The sequence below is a fragment of the Perissodus microlepis genome, chromosome 18, assembly GCF_051167445.1.
Source record: "Perissodus microlepis isolate ML-2025 ecotype Zambia chromosome 18, ASM5116744v1, whole genome shotgun sequence".
Classification (NCBI taxonomy): domain Eukaryota; kingdom Metazoa; phylum Chordata; class Actinopteri; order Cichliformes; family Cichlidae; genus Perissodus; species Perissodus microlepis.
In genome coordinates, this window is record NC_140478.1 from 33,775,680 (window position 1) to 33,802,162 (window position 26,483).

Consider the following 26,483-nt stretch of genomic DNA (forward strand, 5'->3'; position numbering starts at 1 on the left):
GCAGAGTTCAGGGGTCTGACAGCTGTGGGGAAGAAGCTTTTCCGGTACCTGGTGGTCTTAGTCCGGAGGCTCCTGTAGCGCCTCCCAGAGGGCAGGAGGGTGAAGAGTCCATGTGATGGGTGACTGGGGTCTTTGATGATTTTCCCAGCCCTTTTCAGACACCGCTTCCTGTAGATGTCCTTTATGGCAGGAAGTGGTGCTCCGGCGATGCGCTGGGCAGTTTTCACGACCCTCTGCAACGCCTTCCGGTCCGAGGCAGAGCAGTTCCCGTACCAGACTGTTATACAGTTGGTCAGGATGCTCTCGATGGTGCAGCGATAGAAGTTCACCAGGATGTCTGAGGACAGGTGGTTCTTCCTCAGAGTCCTCAAGAAGAAGAGGCGCTGGTGAGCCTTCTTGACCGGCTTGGAGCAGTTGGTCGTCCAGATGAGAACCTCGGAGATGTGGACTCCCTGGAACTTGAAGCTGCTCACACGCTCCACAGCCGTTCCGTTAATGTGGATGGGTGGATGTGGGTCAGCATTCCTCCTGTAGTCCACGATGAGCTCCTTGGTCTTCTCGGTGTTAAGCAGCAGGTTGTTTGTGTCGCACCACTCAGCCAGACGATCTACCTCCTCCCTGTAGGCGGCCAATCACCGTGGTGTCATCTGCAAACTTAATGATGGTGTTGGAACCATTGGCAGGTCTGCAGTCGTGGGTGAAGGGGGAGTAGAGGAAAGGGCTCATCACACAGCCTTGTGGTACACCGGTGTTCATTGTGATGCTAGATGAGCAGCGGTTATCCAGCCGGACATGTTGGGGGCGGTTGGTCAGGAAGTCCAGTAACCATTTGCACATGAGGGAACTGATGCCCAGGTCTGTCAGTTTCCTGATGAGTTGTGAGGGGTGGATTGTATTGAATGCTGAACTGAAGTCTATAAACAGCATTCTGGCGCAGGTGTTGTTTTTGTCCAGGTGTGAGAGGACAGAGTGCAGCGTGATGGAGACTGCATCCTCTGTGCTCCTGTTCTGGCGGTATGCGAATTGGTGGGGGTCCAGGGTGGGGGGGAGACAGGATTTGAAGTGTGCTAGGACCAGCTGCTCTAAGCACTTAGTGATGATGGGGGTGAGGGCTACTGGGCGGTAGTCATTGAGGCTAGATGGGTTGGAGTTTTTGGGTATCGGGACGATGGAGGTGGATTTGAAGCAGGCCGGTACCACAGCGTGGGCCAAGGACAGGTTGAATATGTCTGTGAGCACTCCTGCAAGCTCCTCAGAACACGCTCTGAGAACACGCCCGGGGATGCCATCAGGACCTGCAGCCTTGTGGACATTGATCCTGCTCAGCACCGCTCCTACATCGGTGGGGGAGAGAGTCAGAGGTTGGTGGTCTGGCGTCATGTCTGCTTTGGTTATGGTGTTCCCTCGCTCAAAACGAGCATAAAAGTTGTTGAGCTCCTTGAGGAAGGAGACATCAGAGGATGCGGGGGAGGGGTTGGTGGTCCTGTAGTCTGTAATGGCCTGGAGTTCTTGCCACATGCGTCGGGGGTTGGAGTTGGAGAAGTGTTCTTCTACCTTCTTTTTGTAATGGTGTTTGGCTTTTTTGATACCCTTCTTTAGATTAGCCCTGGCTGTACTGTAGGCGTGTGCATCTCCTGACCTAAAGGTGATGTTGCGGGCCTTCAGGAGGAGACGAACATCCCGGTCCATCCAAGGCTTCTTAGATTATAGGTATTCCAGTAGAGGAGGATCTAGAAAAGCTCAAGCAGTTTATTCATGGTGGTGAGGTCAGCAGGGTAAAAGACTATTAAAAACAATGAATGGGAAGAGGGCTGGTAGCGTGTCAGCACTTTTGGAATTCAGGAGGCTATCCTGCCAGATAGAGTTCAAATAGGATGCATGAGCTTTCCTGTTAGTGCATATGTTCCCCTGCCCCTCGGGTGCTATAAATGTCAAAGATATGGGCACATCGCTGCAGTTTGCAAGGGGAAACACAGGTGCCCCAGGTGTGGAGGTGAACACAGATGTGAGGAATGTGGGGATAGTGTACAGGATAAATGCAGTAACTGTGGGGGGCAGCACAGAGTTATGGGCGTTGTGAAGTCAGAAAGAAGGCCATGGAGGTCAAACAAGTTAAAGTAGTTCACAACATAAGTTACACAGAGGCTGTCAACACGGTACAGAAGGCAAAGGACGAGACAGGAAAGGTTCACCCTATGTCAACATCAGATTTAGTAGAGTCCCACACACCTGGAGCTGATTCTGGGTAATCAGTTTGAGGATTTAAGCTCTGCGTTGACTCTCCTTCACCGCCAGTTTGTCAGCTACCTCAAGTTGGTAATTGGTTCCATGTTCCATGCTATTGGCTCTTTGTACTTCGCTTACGTTGTTGTCCTGTGCCACAACTCACCTGGACTCTCCACGCCACTTACCTTCAGCTGCAGCTTCTCTAGGACAATCTCTCCAGTCTGGAAACCTCTCTGATCCTTACCTGCCTGCCCTCCCCATCTCTCAGTCTCTCGGACACAGCAGAGCTCAGGTCAGCCAGCTCATACCAATAACCTACCTGGCTACTCACCGCCTTTCCCTCAAAGCCAAGCTCCACTCCAGCTACAAGTAAGAAAAATACCAGTTATACTCACCATCTCCAAGCCCCCTCTGCGCTCCACCATCCTAACACCATTTACTTCTTTTCTCAGTTCAACCACAAACAGCAGCTCATGGAATGAAATGTGAGTCACAACATTAATGAATATTTAGCCAACCTGCTGCTTTCATAGGTGATGTGTCACTGTGAGCTGTAGGACGGGAAATGGATGACGTGGTGATGATGTCTTCATCCGATGTAAAAAGACTGAATCATTACTAAGTTTAGAGAACATCCTATGAAGCTTGCAGGCTCAGTCTGTCTGCAGAAAGATCTGCTGTCACAGGAGGAGACTGTGACCTCTGACCCCAGGTAAATGTCCAGTGCAGCACTTTCAGGCAGAGACTCAGACCTGTGGAGGCCGCTCAGTGAGGACTCGGCAGCATGTGAACACAACCTGAGCTCTTTCACAATTCTGAACAAACCGTGATTATTTTACCACAGAAAGGTAGATTCTGTTCATCTGGACATTTTCAGTTGGAGAAACTCATCCAAGTAACTTCTTCAGCCTCAGCTGCCTGCAGGTTTCCCCAACCTTCCAACCAAACGGAACATTTGCATAATGACTGAAACTAGCACCGCTGCTGAGCACTTCAGTACTCCAGTGCTACTTCCTCAATGTACAAATTAGCCACAATGGGTGAAACTGGGGAACCCATGGCACACCCATTTTTCCCGCCTGTAGTACTGACCCTTGTATATGAAACGTGGAATAAAGACAGTTCATAGAGCAAACACTGTTTATAAGGTTGGAAACCTGCTGTTAATGAGGAGGTTCAAAGGAAGGTGGAGGTTGATATTACCGTGGCCTCATGCGGTCAGGATGTGAATAAAACAGCCACCAATCTATTGAAGTATCTCGGTTTATTGAATTGTAATCAGCAGCTCAGTTTCAGTTTTATTTGTCATATGCAAGTTAGCACAGGGTCATCATCGCAATGAAATGTATTTGACGAGCAGAAGACAGTCACTCAGCAGAATGGTACAGTAGAAAAAAATAAAATAAAATAATAAAAAATAAATAGAAAAATAGTAAAGAGCACAATATTAATAAGATGTAGTAAAAGAAAAAAGAGATTTTCAGTTGACTAAATGTATATATGTAGACACTTGTAATTAAATAAAGAAAATCTTAAATAGGAATGTGAGGGGGGGCAGAGGGGATATTGCACAGGAATGAGCAGCAGTACAAACTAAACAGTACAAAGGTTTTTGTTTTTTGTGGCAGTTGTTAGCGTCAAATCAGGTTCAAGCAAGAGTCTTTCTCTTATGCTGGGGCTACACATGTTCAACTAGCTGATCACGGATCATTTCTTCTGTCCTGTCATCAAACTCACATTTAGAAGCAACTCAGTTCAGAGATATCAGCAACAACATTTACCTTGGGTGAAAAGTGTTGTTCAGTAACAGCAGAGGCGAAAGTATCACCTGTATTTGGCAGTGAGTAGAAAATCCTTTGTCCCTCTGTTCCCAAGCAGTGAAGTAAAGTAGCTCTTCTTCGTGCTTCAGGCCAAGCATTCCCTGTTGCATTGATCACAAGCAAATAATTGTTGAACATACGCATCCACATGTTGAAGGGCAAAGCAGGATCTCGAGGGCAAGGCAAAAACATCGGCGGTGGATGGACGTTTGCAGCCACGATGACTCAGCAAAAAACTAAGCAGAAAAACCACGCAGGGTTACTCGTTGCCAAAATGTAGCAGCGGCCGGTAATGAACCAGTCCTCATCAAGGAATAGTGCTCTTTAATGATTTCAGCACAGACTTTACATCGTAGGGAGACACATCAAGTTATCAGTTAGCTATCTTAACTATATTCTAACTCTAAAATTTTACCGACTCCACTTTACTCTTATTTCGCGACACCACCCTCTAGTGGTGCAATATGGTACAATCATTACAGGACACAACACAGGTGGACATGATCAAGCTAATGAAGTTTCTCCCTTTTTATATTGTGGTTGGAGACCAGAGACGGGAGAGTGCCAGACAGCTGGTGGGCGTATGTGCCGAACCAGGAGAACAGTAACACGGGAACAGTGTATCGGGTCACGGTCCTTTCTACAGTTACCTTTCATAGGATTTTTCTAACCCTTTTGTGTCAAGTTCTGTGTATGTTATCAGGCCCACTCACCAGGTATGTAAACTTTTGATCAGGATCATTTGGGTAATTTGTGTAGTGATCGTGATTTAAAAAGAGTAAACACCGTTGTTTGACAATAAATGTCTTCAGCCAACCACGAACCATGAGTGAAAGAAAAACTTGTCTGAAAAATGGTTAAGAAAGCATGAATTCTGCCAGGATATGCACAACTGTACAGCGTTTTAATCATCTTTGCAACAGACTCCAGTTTCAGTTCACCTTTATGTGTTATACATACCGTATTTTTTGGATTATAAGGCACTTTAAGCGAAACAAAACAGTCAGATGAGTCAAACTTTACTCAACTCCTTCTTCTTGCTTCCTCCACTTCTGTACCATTGATTCATTAATGTTGAATTCTCTCCAGCGGCTCTATTCCCATGTTGTTGCAGTATATTAATGACTAACCTCGTATTGTGGATGGATTATCTCAGTTGTTCTCCTGACTGAAGTTTGGTCCGTTTACAGCATCCTGCTATGTAATTGCATTTGTCTCTAACCATCAGGAACCTTCACGTTAACTTTTATCGAGTGGAAAAGTGTTAGCGTTCATCCTCCAGCTTCACTGTGTTTATGTTATGCTAACATAGCTGTGTCGCTAGCGGCCACGTATCACATCATTATATACCAGCTAGTCCAACTTCAGTAACCCTACAAACGTCACTGCTGTTTAGTTTCCTGTCTTCATTTATGTTGGAAGTGACAGCAGAGCAGTACGTTTGAATTTTTCAGAAATCTCTCACTCAGAACATGCTATATCATGCTTAGATGGAAGCTAGTGAGCTAACTCCCGGCTAACTTTTTAACTCTGTTAAATTTAATAAATTCTATTTTCATGGATGCCTGGATGTTAAACTTAATTGTTTTTGGTTTTTTTGCAGCAATATGTTTATTTAGTTTTTAGAACACATAAAATACAGGTCAGATAAATCGTATACAGAAACAGAATATTCATCAGGAAAAAATAAAAATAAAACAAAGAACAAACAAAAAACCCAGATGGACTATACAAAGTGTGATTCCACCATATCCCTCACAGTTATATCTCTTCTATCACGTAATGTCTCTCCAAATTATGTGACTCCAGGTTCCCGGATTCCACCAACACTTGTGAAAGGTCCGCTCCTTCCAGGTATAATATAAAAGGTTTCCAAACAATTTCAAACAGCTCCTCCTTCCCTTCCAAAATATAGGTTATCTTTTCCACAGCCAGAGATGAGGACATGTCCCGTATACAATGCCCCAGTTTTGGTCTATCAATTTTTCTCCAATACAATACAATGCAATTAGATGTTTAGCATGTAAGAGGCACATATTTGTGAGGGTCCTTATTTCTTTCGAATTGTAGGAGTTGGTGAATAAAGTCCCAATAAAAATAATTTGGGGTCTGGATTTAGAGTTATACTTACCCTACTATTTATTGCTAAAGTTACCTCCCTCCAGAACTTCTGTATCTCCTCACATTCCCGTAAGCAGTGGAAAAGAGTTCCCTTTTCTATACCACATTTCACACATGTATCTGGGATATTATTATCAAATGAATGCAACTTAACAGGGGTTAGATAAGTTGGCATGGACCAGTTAACCTGTAAAAGCTCCAAACTTGTGTTAACAGTTGGAGTATGAGCTTTTAAGCACACTGATTTCCATTCTTCTAAAGATATCTGTTCCTATATCGTTCTTCCACGCGTTCTGCCGGCCGGCAGAGGATTCAGTAGAATTGAAATAAACATATCGTACAAATATGAGATCTGCTGCTCTGTGTAGGGATAGTCAGAAACTGCTTTTTCTATTAGTGATAGGTCAGGTAGGGTCAAACTGTTATTTTGTGAGGTTGCCACAAAGCTCCTTACTTGTAAATATCTAAAAATAAAATTTTAACTTACATAAAACACTTTAACTGTCAGCTGTTCGAATGACATCATTACACCATCACAAAAAAGGTCTTTGATCTTATTCAGCCCAGACCTAGTCCAAGTTCGAAATCCTGCATCGATCATACCAGGTTTAAAATGTTCGTTTCCCTGAATCGGACTAAAACGAGATAAGGGTTTCCCTACTCCCAAAACATCATGTACTTTGTGCCATACATTGATCATGTTCAAAATAAGAGGATTGCTATGCTTCTTTTAAGAGGTTTAAATGGTGCTGAGTGCAAAAATGCACTCAAGGGCAGTTCTGAATTAAGTAAGAACGATTCCTTGTAAACCCATGCCGGAGGTGGATCAGATGAGAAATAGTACATCATCATGCACAACTGTGCAGCCCAACAGTACCACTGAAAGTTAGGAGCATTAAGCCCACCCCTGTCAAATGGCAGATATAGTAGAGTTAACTGAAGCCGATGGCGACGATTTTGCCAAATAAAATTGGTAATAATTTTCTTTAATTTAAGAAGGAGACCTACAGGTACTGGTAGAGGGATATTCTGAAATATGTAGAGGAGTTCAGGGAGTACGCTTATCTTCACAATATTAATCTGCCCAATAGTCGATATGGATTTGCCCACCTATCTATCGATTCAGTAATAGATTGAACAGTAGCGTCGTAGTTAACCTCGGCTATTTTGTTTACATCTTGTACTATACGAATTCCCAAGTAAGTCAGACATTCCAATGGTTTGAATGTCTGCGGCAAGCTGAGACGATTAACTCGCTCCGTTTCATTCAGCAACGTTAAAGATCATTTAGAGTTGTTTACTTTGTATCCAGAGAAGCGTCCAAAGGAGCTAATTATGTTTAATAAAGTTGAAATTGAGCTATCTAGTTGTTTCAAAAAGAGCACAACATTGTCCGCATAAAGTGCTATCCGGTTGTCGTGGTTGCCCAATTCAATACCAGTAATATCTACGTGCTTCCTAACAGCCATGGCCAATGGTTCTATGGCCATCGTGAAGAGAAGTGGCGATAGAGGGCACCCTTGACGGGTTCCACGAGAGATATTAAAGGCCAGAGAGAGACAATATTATTAGTGAGAATTTCAGCAGTGGGCTGGGAGTAAAGAAGTTTTACTTATTTACAAAACTTATTACCACATTCAAATCGAGCCAGTACATCAAATAAGTAAGGCCATTCAACTCTGTCAAAGGCCTTTTCAGCATCTAGTGACAGAACTGCAGTATCACACACATCTTGGTTTTTGTAGAGGACATTAATCTCCTCACATTGTGAGACCCTTGTCTTCCTTTAACAAAAACATTCTGGTCTGTATTAATCACTAGTGTGAGACATTTCTCCAATTGCAGGGCCAATATCTTGCTAAGAAATTTCACGTTCATGTCATTTTCAAAGGATTCAGAATACATATCTAGCAACGGTTTTAAAAGTTTATATTGAAATTTTTTAATAAAAACCAAAGGCAGCCCATCAGGTCCAGCAGCTTTCCCCGATTTCAAAATGTCAGCTGCCTCCTGAATTTCTTTAGTTGTTAAGTTAGCGTCAAGAGTGAGCCGAAGGTCATCTGGAATAGAAGGAAACTTAAGATCATGTAGAAAGGTAGCCTGTAAAGTATCTACATTCGGGCATTCAGAGCTGTATAAATTTACATAAAACTCCCTAAAGACTGTATTAATTTCCTGTGGTTGTACTATTAATTCACCTTAAATACTCCAAATTGAATTAATTGCCCTTTCTGTTTGCAGTTGTTTAAGACGCCAAGCTAGTAGCTTTCCAGGTTTCTCACTTTGATTGTAAAAGGCCTGTTTAACTTTCTTCAAGCGCTCTGATGCTTTCTCTGCAGTAATGTCTTTGTACTGAGCCCTACAGAGGAGTAATTCTTGTTCAGAGCATATAGACTTATCAACAAAAACATGGCCTTCCAGAAGTTTAATTTTAGTCTCAAGTTCTTACATTTTTTGATTAATATGCTTCCCACCTAACAGAAGAACTTGTTTTTGAGGTGTCAAAGTATACATCAATCTGGGTATAAATAAAGTCTACAAAAGTCGAATTTTGCAGCCATTTTACAGCGAAACGTCATCGTGGTCTATCCAAAACAAACTCAGAATCGAAGTAAATGAAGGACAGAGGTCTGAGATTAAAATACTGTCATAAAACAATCTTTAAAATTGTATGGATAAGAGATGCTGAAATGAGTCAATTCTAGAATAGCACTTATGTTTAGCTGAATAGCAGGAGTATACCGTCTTATTTGCATTTAGCTTTCTCCAGACTCCGAGAAGACTTAGCCCAGCCATGAAGTGATTAATGCTCTTCCTCGCATTAAGATGTGTAGGGCCAGTAGAATGGGAGGACCAGTCCAAAGCTACATTAAAATCCCCTCCAATAACATTTTCTCCCGCCAATGTAGCGAGTAATAGAAACAGGTCCTCAAAGAATTTGGGGTTGTACTCATTAGGACTAGAGATGGACCGATCCGATATTACGTATCGGTATCGGTCAGATACTGACCTAAATTACTGGATCGGATATCGGAGAGAAATAAAAAATGTAATCCGATCCATTAAATATCAAAAAAGCACCTCACAAAACTTGCGACACGGCGTAACTCAGCTCATAACCGTAACACGTCAGAGCAGTGTGCTCACGTGATAGAGCGGCTGTGGCGTGCCCTGTGGTCTGGTTGAGTATTTGGAGCCTCGCTAACAACCCAGCATTTCATCTCTGAGAAAGTGATCCCAGAGAGAAGTAAAGCAGGTGTGTAAGTTCATCTCTGAATGTTTGTAAAGCATTCCAGCGTTAAGCTTAACAACCGATATATGGAGCGACTGCCTCTCTCTCCCTCTCCTGCTGCTACTTCAATCGTGAAACTGATCAATGATCAGCTGATCGGCTTTTCTGTCGCGAGTCCGTCTCTCTTCTTTAGTTTTGGCCCACTTTGCACCAGAAAGAGGAAACCAGCGGCTGAACAACAGCAGCACGTTTAAGCTTGATAAGCTGTTGTTAGAATTTATTTATTATTACTTTCTACACCAGGATCTTTTTCTACGCAGCTGACGGCTGGTAACTGTGCAGGGGCGGATCTAGCAAAGTTTAGCCAGGGGGGCCGATAGGGCATGAACAGGGAAAAGGGGGCACAAAGACATACTTTTCTTTCTTATTCTCATTTAAAATGTCGAGCTTTTAATAAATAATTATCTGAATCTTACACCCAAAGTTTTAATCTGATGTAAAATGTATAGAAGTCCATTACTGTATATAGTAACTATTAAGTCTAATATACCCTAGTAAGTTATAGTACTTTTTCCTTTGGGAACCATCTGTGCAGTCTGCAGTTCTGTTAAAGAAAGATGGTGAATCTATTTAATTATTCTTGAAAAATTATTTAATTCTGTGCATTTTTTTTTTCCACACTGCATCAAATTAAAGTTGATTACGTCGATTAAGCATCATGAGGAAGAGGGTGGTGGTGGGGGAGAATTTGCAACCCTATTAGTTAGGTTGCTTAAAATTTCTGCTAAGTACTCTTTAAAACACCAGAATAGGGAGGATGGTGCAAGTTTAAGTTTATTAGATTGATCAGTTTTGCTGAACTATGAAATATTTTGGGTGCAGTGTATTTTTTTATTTTTTTATTTTTTATTTATTTATTTATTTATTTTTTTTTTTTTACATGCAGGTGTAACAGAATAGCTTTAGTGTTGTTGTTTATTTAAACTTGAGTATGAACTTATACAAAATGCAGCAAGATATTAAAAAAAAACAGTTTTATTGATTAAAAAACACTATATCGGATTCATATCGGTATCGGCCGATATCCAAATTTATGATATCGGTATCGGTCATAAAAAAGTGGTATCGTGCCATCTCTAATTAGGACCATACACGCAGACTAAGTTGAGTTTAGACTTTAAGAGAGTGCCTTGTACTATTAAATATCTGCCTGCTACATATCTGATAACATTAGTCATCTCAAAAGGGATGTTGTTGTTTGTAAGAATTATAGTCCCTCATGAATGCGAGCTATAAGGTGCTGAAAAAATGGGTCCCTGCCACCTTCTAGTCATTACAGATATATTAGTTGAAAAGAGATGTCTCCTGAAGAAAAATTATATTTGCCTGCATGCTCCTCAGTCTAGTCAATACCTGTTTCACCTTACTCACTTTATTTAAACCCCTACAGTTCCAGGATGTTATCTTAATATTCATAGATAGGGACATAATTGTAGATAGTAAATCGACTGCAGTAAATTAAGCTGAAAATATGAAGATGGCCATTCTTGGGAAGGTGAAATAGTAATAATAGTAAATTTTTAAAAACCCCTGTATAACCCACAGCTAGAACATTAACCCTTAAACGGTTAAACCTTGAACCTCTAGCAACATTTAAAGAAAGTTCAGCAACTACTCACCAACTTAGCTTTGTTAACCCTAACCCGACAATTGTTGAGAAATAAGCCTGTTTAACAAATATATTTCAAAATTATGAAACACAAACCAGCTACATGATGTGTTAAGCAAACAGTACTCACGACCTACAGAACTCATGTTAAGCCATCAGCCTGTTTCCGTTGTAGTCTACGTTCTGCCTCGGCGGGGGATCTGAACGTGACTGTGCGACCTTCGTGTGTGACCCTCAAGCGTGCTGGATACAATATCCCGTAACGAATTCCTTTGACTCGCAGCTTCTGTTTGATCTGTTTATAGTTATAGTTATTGTTATTTATGAAGCTCCGCCGAAATATCTGGGAAAAACATCACTTGCTGGTTTTTGTAGAAGACCTTCCCTTTCTGTCGAGATTCTGGATTAACACTTTGGCTGCGTTCAATCTGCAGGTTTTGAGGCTCAATTCCGATTTTTTGATCAAATCAGATTTTTCTGTCTGCTTGTTCACACTACAACTAAAATGTGACAGCAAACGCGCTCTAGTGTGACCCCTCAAAGCGGCCGCATGCGCAAAAGACGTCACACACAACGCGCTCTGTTTAGACCCAGACCAAACAGTATTGTTTGACTGATGGTCTTAATGTAAAGTCTTGTTTACGTTTCGCAGTTTTGCTTTAAGTTATAAAGTTATTTTGTTATCTACATTTGGCCTAATAATGATCCTTATTACTGTTTTAGAGGAGCGGTGCTTCGAAGGATAGCTGCAGATTTCTGTCAGAATCTGCAGATTATACAGTACAAATAAAATGTTCACGTTTCTCCAACGTTGTCTTCCCAACAGTTTCATGGGATGGACAGGAAGCGTTCACGATGTCTTATCGGGCGCTTCTCCGGCGCTGATAATTGGCGTCTGTCTTGTGTCAGTGACGTAAAAGACGGATTTAATGCGACATGACCATCAAACAGCAGTCGCTTTCTAAAACATCAGATATGTATCGGATTCAGTACCACATACAAAAGTGACCCAGATCGGATTTGAAAATATCGGATTTGTGCCGTTCACACTGTCACACCATGATCGGATATAGGTCGCATAGGGTCAAAAAAGTCGGATTTGATGCGCTTTCGCCTGCAGTGTGAACGTAGCCTTAGTCTCTGAAGTTAAAAAAAACTTCCTAATGACGGGCCGAGGCACCTCAGGATTATTTGAGAGAAGACTGTGACATCCTTCAACATCCAGTGGGCTCCTTAGCGCGCTTCGGAGAGCCAGCTCTTCTTGAAAGCGCATGCATCTCTTCGTTCTGCTCCTTCAGGTAGGTTGATCAATCTCAAGTTGGATCTGCGACTTGTTCTCTAGGTCATTGACCTTTGAACGGAGCGTCTCTGCCTCCTTTTCCAGCTTTTTAACTGCGATTCTCCACTTGTGTCACTCTCTCAACACATCCCTGTATGTCTTCTCGCACAGCGGAAAGCAAACGGTCCAGACTGCCGGAAAAATCTGACTTAAGTGTGTCGATAGCGTTCATAATTTCACCTTTATTTTTAACTGGTGGTGTGTTGATGTAACATCCTTGTTAGTTTTTTCCTCGTCCTCAACGCCATCATGTAGCACGCTAGCCGCAAACTTTGTCATGTCCATTTCCTTGTGAGACATTTACCTTGTTTCTTTGGCATTTTAGCTTGTCTCTTCCTTCGGGTATAACAAGATAAGAGTTTATAAAACGGAAGTAGGAAATTTCAGAATTGGGAAAAAAATACAGCAGAGCTCCGAAACATGTGGCTTACTGCTACACCGTCTTAGCCAGAAGTCTAATTTAATTGTTACACCTGGTAGAGAAGCCACACTGATCATTTTATTAAAGATGAAAGAATTTAGTTTTTAACTCTCAGTGATGCACAGTGTTCGTTTGACTTTGGGACCTGAAGCAGACGGAGTTTTACTCTGCGAGGATCATGACTAATGTAGCCGTAATGATCTGAATATCCATCAAGCGGTGCGGCTTTGTAGCTTACCAAAGTCGTACCAAAACATTTTTTGACAGATTTTTGAGCGCCGTGTACCACATAAAAATCGGGTTGAGGTCAGTAAGCACAACCAGAATTCATACATAAGGTGCACTGGATTATAACGCGCACTGTCGATTTTTGAGAAAATTAAAGGATTTTAAGTTTGCCTTATACTCCAAAAAATATGGTACATAAGGTTACAGATTTTTAGGATCGCCTCTAAAGGCTGAAAAGAAACCCCAAAACAAGTGGATGAAATCAAAAAATGAATGAACGCTTGAGAAGAAACAACGGACCATTACAGACTAAAGCAGGCAGAAAGGGCCAGAGGGATTCTGAGTCTCAAATAAAACAGTGACCACAAACAGGAATACAGCATAAAAGACAGATATTTCTGGAAAACAACAACCTATGAAAGTTCTCATGCAGTCTATCAAATTCCTACTCACACTAAAATGTTTTATGAGCCTCTGGCTTCTCACCTGTGTGAGTTTTCTTGTGATACATCAATATACTTTTTCGACTGAAACTTTTCCCACATGTTTCACACGTAAACAGCTTTTCACCTGTGTGGGTTCTCCTGTGAATATACAAACGACTGCTTGAACTGAAACGTTTCCCACATGTATCACAGGGATATGGCCTCTCACCTGTGTGAGTTCTCATGTGAATATACAAATGACTGCTTCGAGTAAAACTTTTCCCACACGTATCACAGGGATATGGCCTCTCACCTGTGTGAGTGATAAGGTGGTATTTCCAGGTACTTCTATCAGTGAAGCTTTTGCCACATGTGTCACAAGAAAACAGCTTTTCACCTGTGTGAGTTTTCTTGTGAATATACAAATTACTGCTTTGACTGAAGCTTTTCCCACATGTATCACAGTGATATGGCTTCTCACCTGTGTGGGTTCTCATGTGGATATACAAAGTACTGCTTCGACTGAAACTTTTCCCACACGTATCACAGGGATATGGCCTCTCACCTGTGTGGGTTCTCATGTGATCATACAAATTACTGCTTCGACTGAAACTTTTCCCACATGTATCACAGGGATATGGCCTCTCACCTGTGTGAGTTACAAGGTGACGTTTCCACGTACTTCTTGCTCTGAAACTTTTCCCACATGTATCACAAGGATAGGGTTTCACATCAGTGTTGGGTTTCTTTCTTTGGGATTGACTCTTGATGGATTTTTGGCAAACATCAGACTCTCTACCTGTTCCAGCATTGCGGGGACTCTCTGACAAAGTCCATCTCTCCACATCATCCTGACTTCTGTCTCGCTTCTGCCTCTTCTTTGGTACTGAGGTCACAGTTTCACTTAACCCTGACTCTTCACACTTGCTGGATTCTTCATCTGTGCTTTCACTTTGAGGAGAGTCATCACAGAGGAGCTGCTCCCCGTCTCCTCCTGGTTCACTGTGCTCTCCTTCCTCAGCAGCAGTCACCATAAAGGTATCAGGCTCCTCCTTCAGTCCCAGCTGCTCTCCCTCCTGACTGCTGCACAGTTCCTCCTCTTCCTCTTTAATCTGTGGAGGTTCTGGTTCCTCCTGCTCCACACTGGAGCTCCTCTCCTGGTTCCAGAGCTGCTGCTCAGGGAGAACCTCCTCCTCCTCACAGACCTCCTGCTGTGGGACGTCTGGAGCGACACAAGAAAGAAGTTACTGATGCAACCGCAGAAACATTAACAGGACTTTACAGCATGACTGCATCACTCATGAATGTGGACAGGCACCTGAGTTCACCTGTTTTGTGGTTTAAAAGCCACAAAGACGCTGTGTTTAGAGAAAATGGGTCTCAATTGTTCCCATACTGCTGACACATACGGGATCACTGAGGGTTTTTTCTTCTCCAGCTTTGACAAAAGTCCAGCTGGGATAACCACATTTACTCAGGGTCAGCTTCTAGATGTCCCCCATTACTGATGGAAATCTCAGTCTAAGAAGGCTAACCTGCCACTTTTCATATCCTCCCTGGTGAATTTGATGTGTCGGTCCACCGAGTTAATGTGATCCGTGAATTGTGGTACGTCCTGAGATTTAATTTTCACACAGGTGTCACCTTCGGCTGGCACAAACGATTATTCTGATAGTTGGTTAGTCACCGATTATTTTTGCGATTAGTCGACTAATCAGATCATGCATCCACCAGCATGTGTCTGCTCTTATATAACTATCATTAGCTTACAGCTTGAAGTGTTTAAGATATGTGCTAACTAAAAATAAAGACAAGATGATAGTTTATTAAATTTTAATGACATTTGCAGATTGTTTCGGTGAACTTTAGTAAACTCAGCCGTCTGCTCCTTGCTATCTAAAATATAACAGGACACCGGAGTAAATTCTCGAGCATCTCACACTTCTGTTTAATCAGTTTTCTGCTTGACGTTTATTCAGCTGTGTGAAAAGTAGAGATGGCACGATACCACTTTTATGTCCGATACTAATATAGTGTATTTTTTAATCAATAAAAGTTCATACTCAAGTTTAAAACAAACAAACTAAACTAAAGCTATTCTGTTACACCTGTATGCAAAAAATGCACTGCACCCAAAATATTTCATAGTTCAGCAAAACTGATCAATCTAAGAAACTTAAACCTGCACCATCCTCCCTATTCTGGTGTTTTAAAGAGTACTTAGTAGAATTATTAAACAACCAAACTAATAGGGCTGCAAACTCCCAGCAAAAAAAAAAAAAAAAAAATAGGGAACCCCCCCCACCCTCCACCTCATGATGCTTAATCGACGTAATCAACTTTAATTTGATGCAGTGGGAAAAATGCACAGAAATAAATTATTTTTCAAGAATAATTAAATAGATTCAACATCTTTCTTCAACAGAACTGCAGACTGCACAGATGGTTCCCAAAGGAAAAAGTACTATAGCTTACTAGGATATATCAGACTTAACAGTTACTATATACAGTAATGGACTTCTATACATTTTACATCAGATTAAAACTTTGGGTGTAAGATTCAGATAATTATTTATTAAAAGCTCGACATTTTAAATGAGAATAAGAAAGAAAAGTATGTCTTTGTGCCCCCTTTTCCCTGTTCATGCCCTATCGGCCCCCCTGGCTAAACTTTGCTAGATCCGCCCCTGCACAGTTACCAGCCGTCAGCTGCGTAGAAAAAGATCCTGGTGTACAAAGTGTTATGGAATAAACATATATTCTTAGTGCTTATTTTCTAATTATATTGTTTTATGTACTTTAATAATGAAGGCTTGTAAAGCAAGGCCACTTTTGACTCACAAACTAAGTGCTCAGCCAGACTGAAAACAGGAAGTTAGTGTGCAGCTGTACAAGTATATTAATAAATACAGGAAACCAGACAGAAAAAGAGGAACTACTAACATATAAGGATTTGTTTGTATCAAAACTGTGTGTGCCGTGTAAAGTACCAAAATAACACCTATATGAGACACATGTTTAGCTTCTAATGTTAGAGATTCTGCAGCTGGCTTTGGGCTGTGCAGGGAAGATGATTGAATAAAGAATTATAAATGTTTTGACCACTCTGAGTCGGGTTTTCTCTGTTCTGTCATGGGGATCAAAGAATTGGGTTTAATAATAAATAAAATCTAACAACAGCTTATCAAGGTTAAACGTGCTGCTGTTGTTTATCTGCTGGTTTCCTCTTTCTGGCACAAAGTGGGCGATAAACTAACAAGAGAGACGGACTCGTGACAGAAAAGCTGATCATTGATCAGTTTCACGATTGAAGTAGCAGTGGGAGAGAGAGGCAGTCGCTCCATAGTTAGCCTGCCAACTAACACAAAGGGGCGCTGCTCTTGTGGCGACCTGCAGCAGGTGTTTACTGGCGTTTTCTTTTTGTTTTTAACTTTGTTTTAACTCTGTTCTTAACTGTGGTTTTAACTTTTTGCCAAGATGGAGATCTTCTACACCTTAGTTTTATTGTTGTCGGCGATATTCACCTGGAGTCATTCACTCTCACTGACCATCACTTATACACGCGAGGAACTACTTGGATTACGGTGGTCCTGTTTGTCTATGTACGACTCTTCTAATGCTCGGACAGATGTGATTCTTGGTGAGGATTTATTTGCCCGGTCAAAGACTAATTTTGGAAAGCCCCGCCGCTTGAGAAAACGCGGAAAGAAAGGCGGCGTGCGTCGGAAAACTTCGGAGGAAGAATCGTGTTCCTCTGCCTTCTATGATTCTGGCCAATGTCCAATCTCTTAGGAACAAAACGGATGAATTACAAGGAAATGTGCTTCATCTACGGGAATACAGGGAGCCTTGTCTGATGGCGCTTACCGAGACGTGGCTGACCGATATGGACAGTGACACGTCACTGCGAATCAGCGGCTTTGGGACCCCTGACAGATTGGATCGGAACTGTGGAGTAACACGCAAATCCCACGGAGGAGGAGTTTGTTTGTATATCAACCAGGGCTGGTGCAATAACTTTACTGTGTCTTCCTGACATCGAGCTCCTTTCAGTATCTGTCAGGCCGTTTTACTTACCGAGGGAGTTCCCTCAAATTTTTGTCACTGTTGTTTACATTCATCCTAAAGCTGACGTTAAAGTTGCTGCTGACGCCATTTTTAAAGTGGTGCACAATCTGCAGACTCTCTCACCGGATGCTCCTAATTTTATTCTTGGTGATTTTAACAATTGTAATCTTAAGAAATCACTGAACAATTTCTTACAATATGTCACTTGTCCTACAAGACATAACAAAACGCTGGATTTGTGTTATGGACCAATTAAGGGGGCATATAAGTCTGTGGCCGGACCTGCGCTAGGTTCTTCGGATCACAATGTTATTCACCTCCTCCCTGCTTACAGATCTGTGGTTAGGAGGGAGAAGACCTGTGTGAAGCGGACTAATGTCTGGACAAAAGACAGTTGTGTTGCCCTTCAGGGGTGTTTTGATTGTACTGATTGGTCCTTGTTTCAAGAGAGCACTTCTGATTTGGATGAACTCACTGATGTGGTGTGTAGCTACATCTCTTTTTGCAGAGACTCTGTGGTTCCAGACAGAGAATTTAAGACTTTCCCTAATAACAAACTGTGGCTCTCTAAAGATATTAAGGATCTGATTCTTAAAAGGAAAATTGCTTTTAACGAGGGAGAAGTTCCCACTGTGAGAATATTGAGGAAGGAGGTGAGGGCTGCAATAAAGATCGCCAAGATGAGGTACAGAAATAAGATTGAGGCAGAACTCAGCAGAAACAACCTCCAAAGAGCTTGGCTTGGTATGAAAACAATGGCAGGGCTGCAAACGAAAGGTAAAAGTAGCATTACCTTAGAGGGGTTTACCTCTGACAAACATCTGGCAGACAGTCTTAACAGTCTTTACCTTCGTTTTGAGAACTTTGACTGTTCTAGGCAGACCAGCACCATCACTCCCCCATCAATTTGTATTGATGAGGGGGGGGGGGGGGGGGTAGCTAATCTCTTCAGACACACTAAGAGTAAGAGTCCTGGACCTGACAACGTCTGTGGACAGGTACTGAGAACTTGTGCTGATCAGCTGAGTGGGATTTTTCACCATATCTTCTCACTTTCTTCAGAGCTACAGACGGTACCTAAGACTTGGAAACATGCTGTCATTGTTCCTGCTGCTGAGGGCAGTTCTGCTAAGGCACTGAATGATGTTAGGCCTGTGGCTCTGACTCCTTTAGTGATGAAGTCATTTGAGAAGATAATTAAGAAGGAGATTTTAATGCAGGTTGAACACCATCTTGACCGCGTCCAGTTCGCCTGTAGAGCAGGGAGAGGTGTGGAGGACGCTGCTGTCACACTCCTGCATCTTGTATAAACATCTTGAGGCCCCCCACACCCACGCAAGATTATTATTTGCTGACTTTTCATCGGCATTCAACACAATTCAACCCTTCTTACTTGCTGACAGGCTTTACAATCATTTTAAACTAGTGTGGTCGGCTGGGTGACAGACTTTCTGACTAATAGGTCACAATGCGTGAGGGTGAATCATGTGTTTTCTGATGTGCTCTCCTCCTCTGCTGCATCACCCCAGCGTGCTGCCTCTCTGCCCTTCTGTTCATTCTGTACACGAGTGAGTGTCGCAGCAGTTTCACGAACAGACACATCCTGAAGTTTGCTGACGACACAGTGATCGTCAGTCTTCTTTTGGGGGACGAGTCAGGCCATGGACAGGTTGTAGATGATGTTGTGAATTGGTGTGATGAGTCCTTCCTGTCACTTAATGTGTCAAAAACTAAAGACATGATTATTGATTTTAGGAAGTCCTCTTATAGCTCATCACCCTCTATCATTAAACCCGCTGATATTGGGATCGTTGAGAGTCATAAATATGTCTGTGGTACTCGACCATAAACTGTGTTTTGAAACTCATGCTGATGCCACTAAAAAAGTTCAACAACGACGGTTCTTTTTAAGGAAAATGAGATCTTTTAATGTCTCATCTGAGATGTTGTCCTTGTTTTATAGAAGTTTTATCAAATCTGTGACGTCCTTTTGTATCGCTGCCTGGTTTGGTAACCTGACGGTGAAGAATAAGAATCGGTCGGGACTTCTGGTAAAAACTGCTAGCAAAATTTCAGGGCGCTGGCAAGATGGACTTTTGGCCATTTACAATAGAAATGTGCTTAGAAAGGCTCATTCTGTTGTTAGTTGTTTGAACCAAACACTTCACAGTGAGTTTGAGTTGTTGCCTTCCGGCTTCTGTTTTAGAGTACCTGAGAGGAAGACTTCCTGAGTAAATCGGATTGGCTGAGATTGAAGTTATAGTTTTTACACAGCTGAATAAACGTCAAGCAGACAGCTGATTATCAGAAGTGTGAGATGCTCGAGAATTTACTCCGGTGTCCTGTTATATTTTAGATAGCAAGGAGTTTATTAAACTTCACCGAAACAATCTGCAAACTTCATTAAAATTGAATAAACTATCATCTTGTCTTTATTTTTAGTTAGCACCTACCTTACACACTTAAAGCTGTAAGCTAATGATAGTTATATAAGAGCAGATGCTGCTGGTGCAATAAGCTGTACGTTGGATGATGATCTGATTAGTCGACTATCAAAATAATCGTTTGTGGCAGCCCTACTCACTATGTGTTAACAGACCTCTCTGCACTGAATCATGTCTGTTATTAATCTGTCTCTCTTCCACAGCATGTCTTTATCCTGTCTTCCTTCTCTCACCCCAACCAATCACAGCAGATGGCCCCGCCCCTCCCTGAGCCTGGTTCTGCTGGAGGTTTCTTCCTGTTAAAAGGAGTTTTTCCTTCCCACTGTCGCCAAAGTGCTGCTGATAGGGGGTCATATGATTGTTGGGTTTTTCTCTGTATGTATTATTGTAGGGTCTACATTACTATATAAAGCACCTTGAGGCGACTGTTGCTGTGATTTGGCGCTGTGTAAATAAAACTGAATTGAATTGAAGTGTGAGAGGAAAACCCCAATCCTGCCTCAGTGCAGCGTCCTCGGGTGAGTTTAAAGCTGAAAGTTTGTTTAAACAGAGACACATCCACCTTCTGTCCTCCAGAAACATCCCTGCAGCCTCAAAGTAAACGTACCGCAGAGCTGTGATCAGGATCCTCCCTCAGAGGGACACTCACCTGTCCTGTGCAGCTTGATTTCGGGTTTCCAGGTGATATCCAGCAGTCTGCGCTGACGCTCCATCTCTTCCTCGTACTGCACAGGATCATTATGAACTTCAGGCTCCTCCTTCAGTCCCAGCTGCTCTCCCTCCTGACTGCTGCACAGTTCCTCCTGTTCCTCTTTAATCTGTGGAGGTTCTGGTTCCTCCTGCTCCACACTGGAGCTCCTCTCCTGGTTCCAGAGCTGCTGCTCAGGGAGAACCACCTCCTCCTCCTCCTCCTCCTCACAGACCTGCTGCTGTGGGACGTCTGGAGGACAGAAGAAAGAAGTCACAACCACAGAAACATTAGCAGGACTTTACAGCATGACTGCGTCGCTCGTGTGTGAGAGTAAAGCCGTCCAATCAGCTGTAAGTCACTGATCTCAGATCTGCATTTATTCAGACAAACATCTGGAAGGTAAAGCCCCCTCAGCACAGCAGCAGCACCGCACTGCCACTACAGTTCAGAAATTCAATATTAGGTTTCACTGTGCCGAGGCTGCACATTAAACTCTGTGTCACTTCTTTCAGTCGCGTCCGTGACTCTGAACAACAACATGGTGGACTTTGTTTTTCTCACACGTGTGTAAACGTGACCACAGGAACCGTGCACGTGCTGTGTACGACTTTAGCTTTTATGTGACATCATCACAAAGGGCCCGGGCGACCACTCTGACGTCACTGATGGAGAAATAAAAAAGACTTATTGTTATGACGTTAACACTGAACTCTTTACAGCTCTGCAGAAGAAGAAAGGAAATCAAGGAAAAACCTTTTCAGGCTAGATTACTGAGTTTAGAAGGTGCACCTGAACGCACCATCAAACACACGTTTCACCGCCAAACAAAAAGTTTTTCAAACGATTCACAGGATTGAGTGATGGATCCAGGTCAGAGAAAAGCTCACATCCAGGCTGATTTCAGCGCCTGCTGTTTGAATGGAGCGCAGTGCAGTCCTGTCCTCTGTTTGCTCTTTGTTAGCTCACATCTCCAAAAAGTCCTCACAATCAGAAACGTCCCGCAGAGCTGTGATCAGGATCCCTCAGAGGGACACTCACCTGTCCTGTGCAGCTTGATTTCGGGTTTCCAGGTGATATCCAGCAGTCTGCGCTGACGGTCGATCTCTTCCTCGTACTGGACGATCGTTTTTTCAAACTCCAAGAATATTTGTTCAGCAGCAGCAGTTAGTCGCTCGTTGATAAACTCTCTCAGATACTGAACCGAAGGCATTGTTACTGCCACAGCTCACACACAGCACAAAGCCTCCAAAAGTTCACGCTGGAACAACCAAACTGCCGCCTTTTAAAAATGTTTACTTCCGCCGGATGTCCCGCTCTGAAGTTCCGGCAGGAGGAGGATGTTCAAATACTTTGTTCCGCTTGGAATAAACGTCCTTCTTTCTTCCTAAAACCTATTTAAATGTACCAAACTGAGCCATAAATACATAAACAGCGTGTTATAAATAATAAAGGAGAGAAAATGGAAAGAAAAGGCCTCATTCACATCTTTAAAATCTTTGACAGCCTGACTCAGATTCATCAGGCAGAAGACAAACTGGGTGTGTTGATATGCAGTATAATGTTGGTGTAATGGGGAATGCATCGGTTTTTATACCAGGAGGGGGCGCTGTATTTTAGAGGAGCAACAGGGTAGCACACATTAATTGTCCCAAAATTTCATCTTGAAAATTAATGATCACGTCATAAATTGCAGGAACAAGGTGAACTTGGGCGTGTGGTTCGACACAGTGCTCTGCTTTTAGTCTCATGTAAAAGAGACAACAAGGACTGCTGTTATCACCTAAGGAACGTTGCTAATATCAGACAAGTTTTATCACTTGACACAGCACAGGTTCTTGTCCATGCATTGATTTGCACATCGATTATTGTAACGCTCTTTTTTCTGGGTTACTGAGGTTTACAGATGTTACAAAATGCAGCTGCTCACATTTTAACCAAAACTGCGAAATGTGAGCGCATTACCCCAGGACTCAAATCTCTTCACTGGGTCCTTGTCAGGTTCAAGCTGATTTTAAGGTCCTGTTGCTCAACTACAAGACTTTAAATGGTTTGGTGCCCAGTGTTGGGGAGTAACGGAATACATGTACCGCTGTTACATATTTCAAATACAAAATATGAGTATTCCGTTACAGTTACCGTTTAAAAAGGTGGTATTTAGAATACAGTTACTTTGTTGAAATAAATGGATTACACGGCGGTACTTTCCTGTTTCATGTTGTGGCGGGTCAGGACTGTTTGGGTTTTGTTTGACATGTTCTGTTTTTCCAGGCGGCAGCGTTACGGTTGCCATGGTTACAAGGCGACGCTCTCTCTCTCTGCGTGTTTCCTGGGTGAGAGAGCGCCGTTTTGTTGTTGTTGTGCTAAGATAATAGGCAGAATGCTACAGGTATAGCTCTAAAGAATGTAGCATCATGGGCAGTGTAGTCCGTGCTGCAGGGAGAATGGACCGCCATACTCGTTATGTGTCTGTGAGCGCGAGGAGGGAGAAAAAGGCGAGTGGAAAAATACGAGTTGTCATCGAGGAGAAACGGGAGCTGGAAGCATGTAAATATAATAATAACCACTGCAGCCAAGAAGAGTGTCTGACGAGCCCAGGTGTAAGTAAGATATTAAGACTGGACTGTGTTCGTGTTTTCCTCTGAAACAATAAGTTCTGTTGCAGCAGCCTTTCAACGCCTCTCTCTGTCTCTTGCTAGCAAAGTTGACCCAGACAACAAAGTAAAGCTAGTTTTCAGCCCAACACGAACCCGCGGTATTAGTCAGAGGTCCCTTTACTACGGTTCGGAGCCGCGGACCTTCAGTAACAGTAATAAACAGTGTTGGGTAAGTTACTTTAAATTAGTAACTTAGTTACATTACTAGTTACTTCTATCAAAAGTAACTCAGTTACTTCAAGTTACTTGTTACTTTCAGAGTAACTAGTTACTAGGGAAAGTAACTTTGGTTTTACTCAGAATTCTCTTGTTAATGTGTTGCTTCCGTAGCTGGATACCCAGCAAGACTGCCAGTCTTCTAGCTTGCTTACTTGCCACAAGTGCACTGTGCCACCTACCAATAGAAAGGAAAAAAATAATGTGCACACTTCCACGAGAGAAATCCCACGCCTGGACCGTCGTTGACCGCCGCATGATTCTAGCCTGCTTTTTACATCCAACACAAAAACTGCAGTCGTGGTGCTTTCGATTGTACTCAGAACTCGGAAATTCTGCCTTCTGAATAGGAAGATGTAGGTAACACCAGACTGCAGATGAGCTGCTTACAGGGCTGGACTGGGACAAAAAAAAATCGTCCCGGGGAATTTAACTATATAGGAAAAATCACAAAGCCTTTGAATGAAAACAAACGCTGTTGTGACAGTGATGTACACTGTTCTGATGGTATATATGCATTAATCTATCAATCGTTTGTTGTAAGACTCAGATAATTATTTTTTTAAAAGCGAGACATTTGAAATGAGAATAAGAAAGAAAAGTATTTCCTTGTGCCCTCCTCTCCCTGTTAATGCCCTACCTTATCAGCTGTCAGCTAAGTAAAAAAAGGATCCTGGTGTTATTTGTCTCTCAGAAACAGTTCATAACTTCCCTTCAACTCATTCATGTCACCTAAAAGGTAAACCTGTTTCTCCATCACCTGTTCAGCTCTGATGATTCAGTAAGGACGTCTCCTGGTTTCATCTGCATGTTTCCCTCTCACCACATATCCAAACCGACATCATGACCAGCAGCTTTACAGCTGTGGCTCCAGCAAACATCAGCTGATAGTAGAAAGTAATATTAAATAAATTCTAACAACAGCTGATCAAGCTTAAACGTGCTGCTGTTGTTTAGCGCGACATCCGCTGGTTTCCTCTTTCTGGCGCAAAGTGGGCGATAAACAAACAAGAGAGAAAAGCCGATCAGCTGATCATTGATCAGTTTCATGATTGAAGTAGAAACAGGAGAGGGAGGGGAGAGAATGAGAGAAGAAGAGGCAGCTGTGCAGCGTAAACACAGAATAACTCCAGCTTTGTGTCTTTTTCATTGTAGCTGAAGTCCGGGACAAAATGTTCCTTTTCACCTCAATACGAAACGCGTAATATTTTCTCTGAATACGAGACGATTCTGTTTTTTACTGGACAGTTGGCAACTCTAATAATTAACCGTATGAACAAAATAAAGTTCAACATCAGCAACATAGCACCACCCAGCTGTATAGAAACTCCGTCATGCTAGCTAGCACACAGTACAAAAAGTCAGCATAACGAAAATAAACTCCCCCTAAACTTGGTTTATATGTGACTCAGATACACTGCAGGTCATAACTTCTTACCTGAAGTTCAGTTCACCTGATACTCGGACCGGCGGCTGCTTCGGGTCTCTCCTCTTGCCTCCCTTTTCCTTCATCCACCTGCTGGCTTCCACCACTTGCTAATGTTATTGAATCTGTGGAAGCTCCGCGATGCCACCACACGAAGTAACGAATAACGAGCCTATTTAAATCCCAGTAACGAGTAACGCGTTCCTGGTTTTGGCATAATAACTAGTTACCGTGCTCGTTACCACAATAATAACGTAGTTACTGTAATGCGTTACTTAATAACGCGTTAGTCCCAACACTGGTAATAAATCACAGCAATAGTACATTCAATACAGTTGTAAAAAGCATGATAATATATTAAGTAATCCAAAGTATTCAGAATACGTTACTCTCATTGAGTAACGTAACGGAATACGTTACAAAATACATTTGGGGCATGTATTCTGTAATCTGTAATGGAATACATTTTAAAAGTAACCTTCCCAACACTGCATATTAATGGTGAGGACATTTTTGATTTCTTTTAATTCCAACCTGGATTACTGTAGCTCTGCATGAGGAGCATCCTAAAACGAAGGCCCTAACTGGTGGATGGGTCTTGTATAAAGCAGCAGTTAAAGTCATTCTGTCTGACCTCATAGAAGACGTTTACTTTGACCCAAAAGCCTCCAGACAAGTTGTAGCAGAAGCCTTTGTGTCTAACTACAACATTTTGACTAGAACCTATGGAACACTGATGTGGTTTTTATTTGTTCCGCTCTCATAAAACTTGAAAAGCGACAACGGCATAAGATGCACATCAACACATTTCCATTGTTTACAGGTAGACAAGCACCAGTACAGCACCACTTAATAAAAAAAAAGCACTCGCCTCCTGACTCCTTTTATAAAATGCGTTTACTTCCTGCTTGGATGTTTGCACTTCAGTGTCCGGCTAGCCTTTCTGAAGAGATTGCTCCTGGATGGATCGAGCACTTTCTAAACTGCACAGTAGAAAGTATTTCTTTTCCTTTTGAATTGGGACTTGTTCTCAGATTTAAACAAAGTTGTTTTTGCTTTATTTAAAAAGTTTAAATGGCTCAACTGTTTTTTTTCTGTTTCACCCAGTCCAACGGTTAAAATCTTATCTTATAAAATGCAATTTGAAACTCACCACCATTGTCCTAAAACTTGAATTGGGAACATGAATGTGGTATTGTTTTTGTCTTGTGATCCATTTAACAGTTTGATAAAACTGTAGTGTTCCATGATTTCATGGATTTCTTTGTACTTTGTTCTCAGCCTGTAGCAAAACTGCTGTGAATGCATTACTTGGTTTTGTTCAGAGAAATCTACAGGGACGGCCACCAACAATGGGAAGCATACACTTTATATTGTCCCTCTCCAAGCTGATGCTACACCTCTTCCACATGATGCTGCAAATTCAGCCAAAGTCTCAGTGGAAGACCTGCGGTGTGACGATGCCTCCTCAGTTACTTGTTAGTCACATTTAAAGCCTTTTTT

At 42.3% G+C, this 26,483-nt stretch overlaps 2 protein-coding genes across 3 annotated transcripts in view; one reads left to right on the top strand and one right to left on the bottom strand.

The window, feature by feature from the left end:
• LOC146368688 (uncharacterized) overlaps positions 1–26,483 on the top strand; it is a 49,897-nt gene that overhangs the window by 15,998 nt on the left and 7,416 nt on the right. The gene's annotated exons all lie outside the window — the stretch shown is intronic.
• LOC146368689 (uncharacterized) lies at positions 589–22,225 on the bottom strand. Of its 2 annotated transcripts, XM_084912212.1 has the most exons (4): positions 21,723–21,981; positions 20,643–20,933; positions 14,131–14,703; positions 589–1,730 (listed from the first exon to the last, which is right to left on the bottom strand). In XM_084912212.1, the coding sequence occupies exons 1-4, from the start codon at positions 21,892–21,894 to the stop codon at positions 1,705–1,707; spliced, it is 1,062 nt and encodes a 353-aa protein (XP_084768338.1). In that variant the 5' UTR covers positions 21,895–21,981; the 3' UTR covers positions 589–1,704. The 2 variants fall into 2 exon arrangements, with proteins under 2 accessions (XP_084768338.1, XP_084768337.1); XM_084912211.1 differs by lacking the exon at positions 589–1,730 and having other exon boundaries at positions 3,476–14,703; positions 21,723–22,225.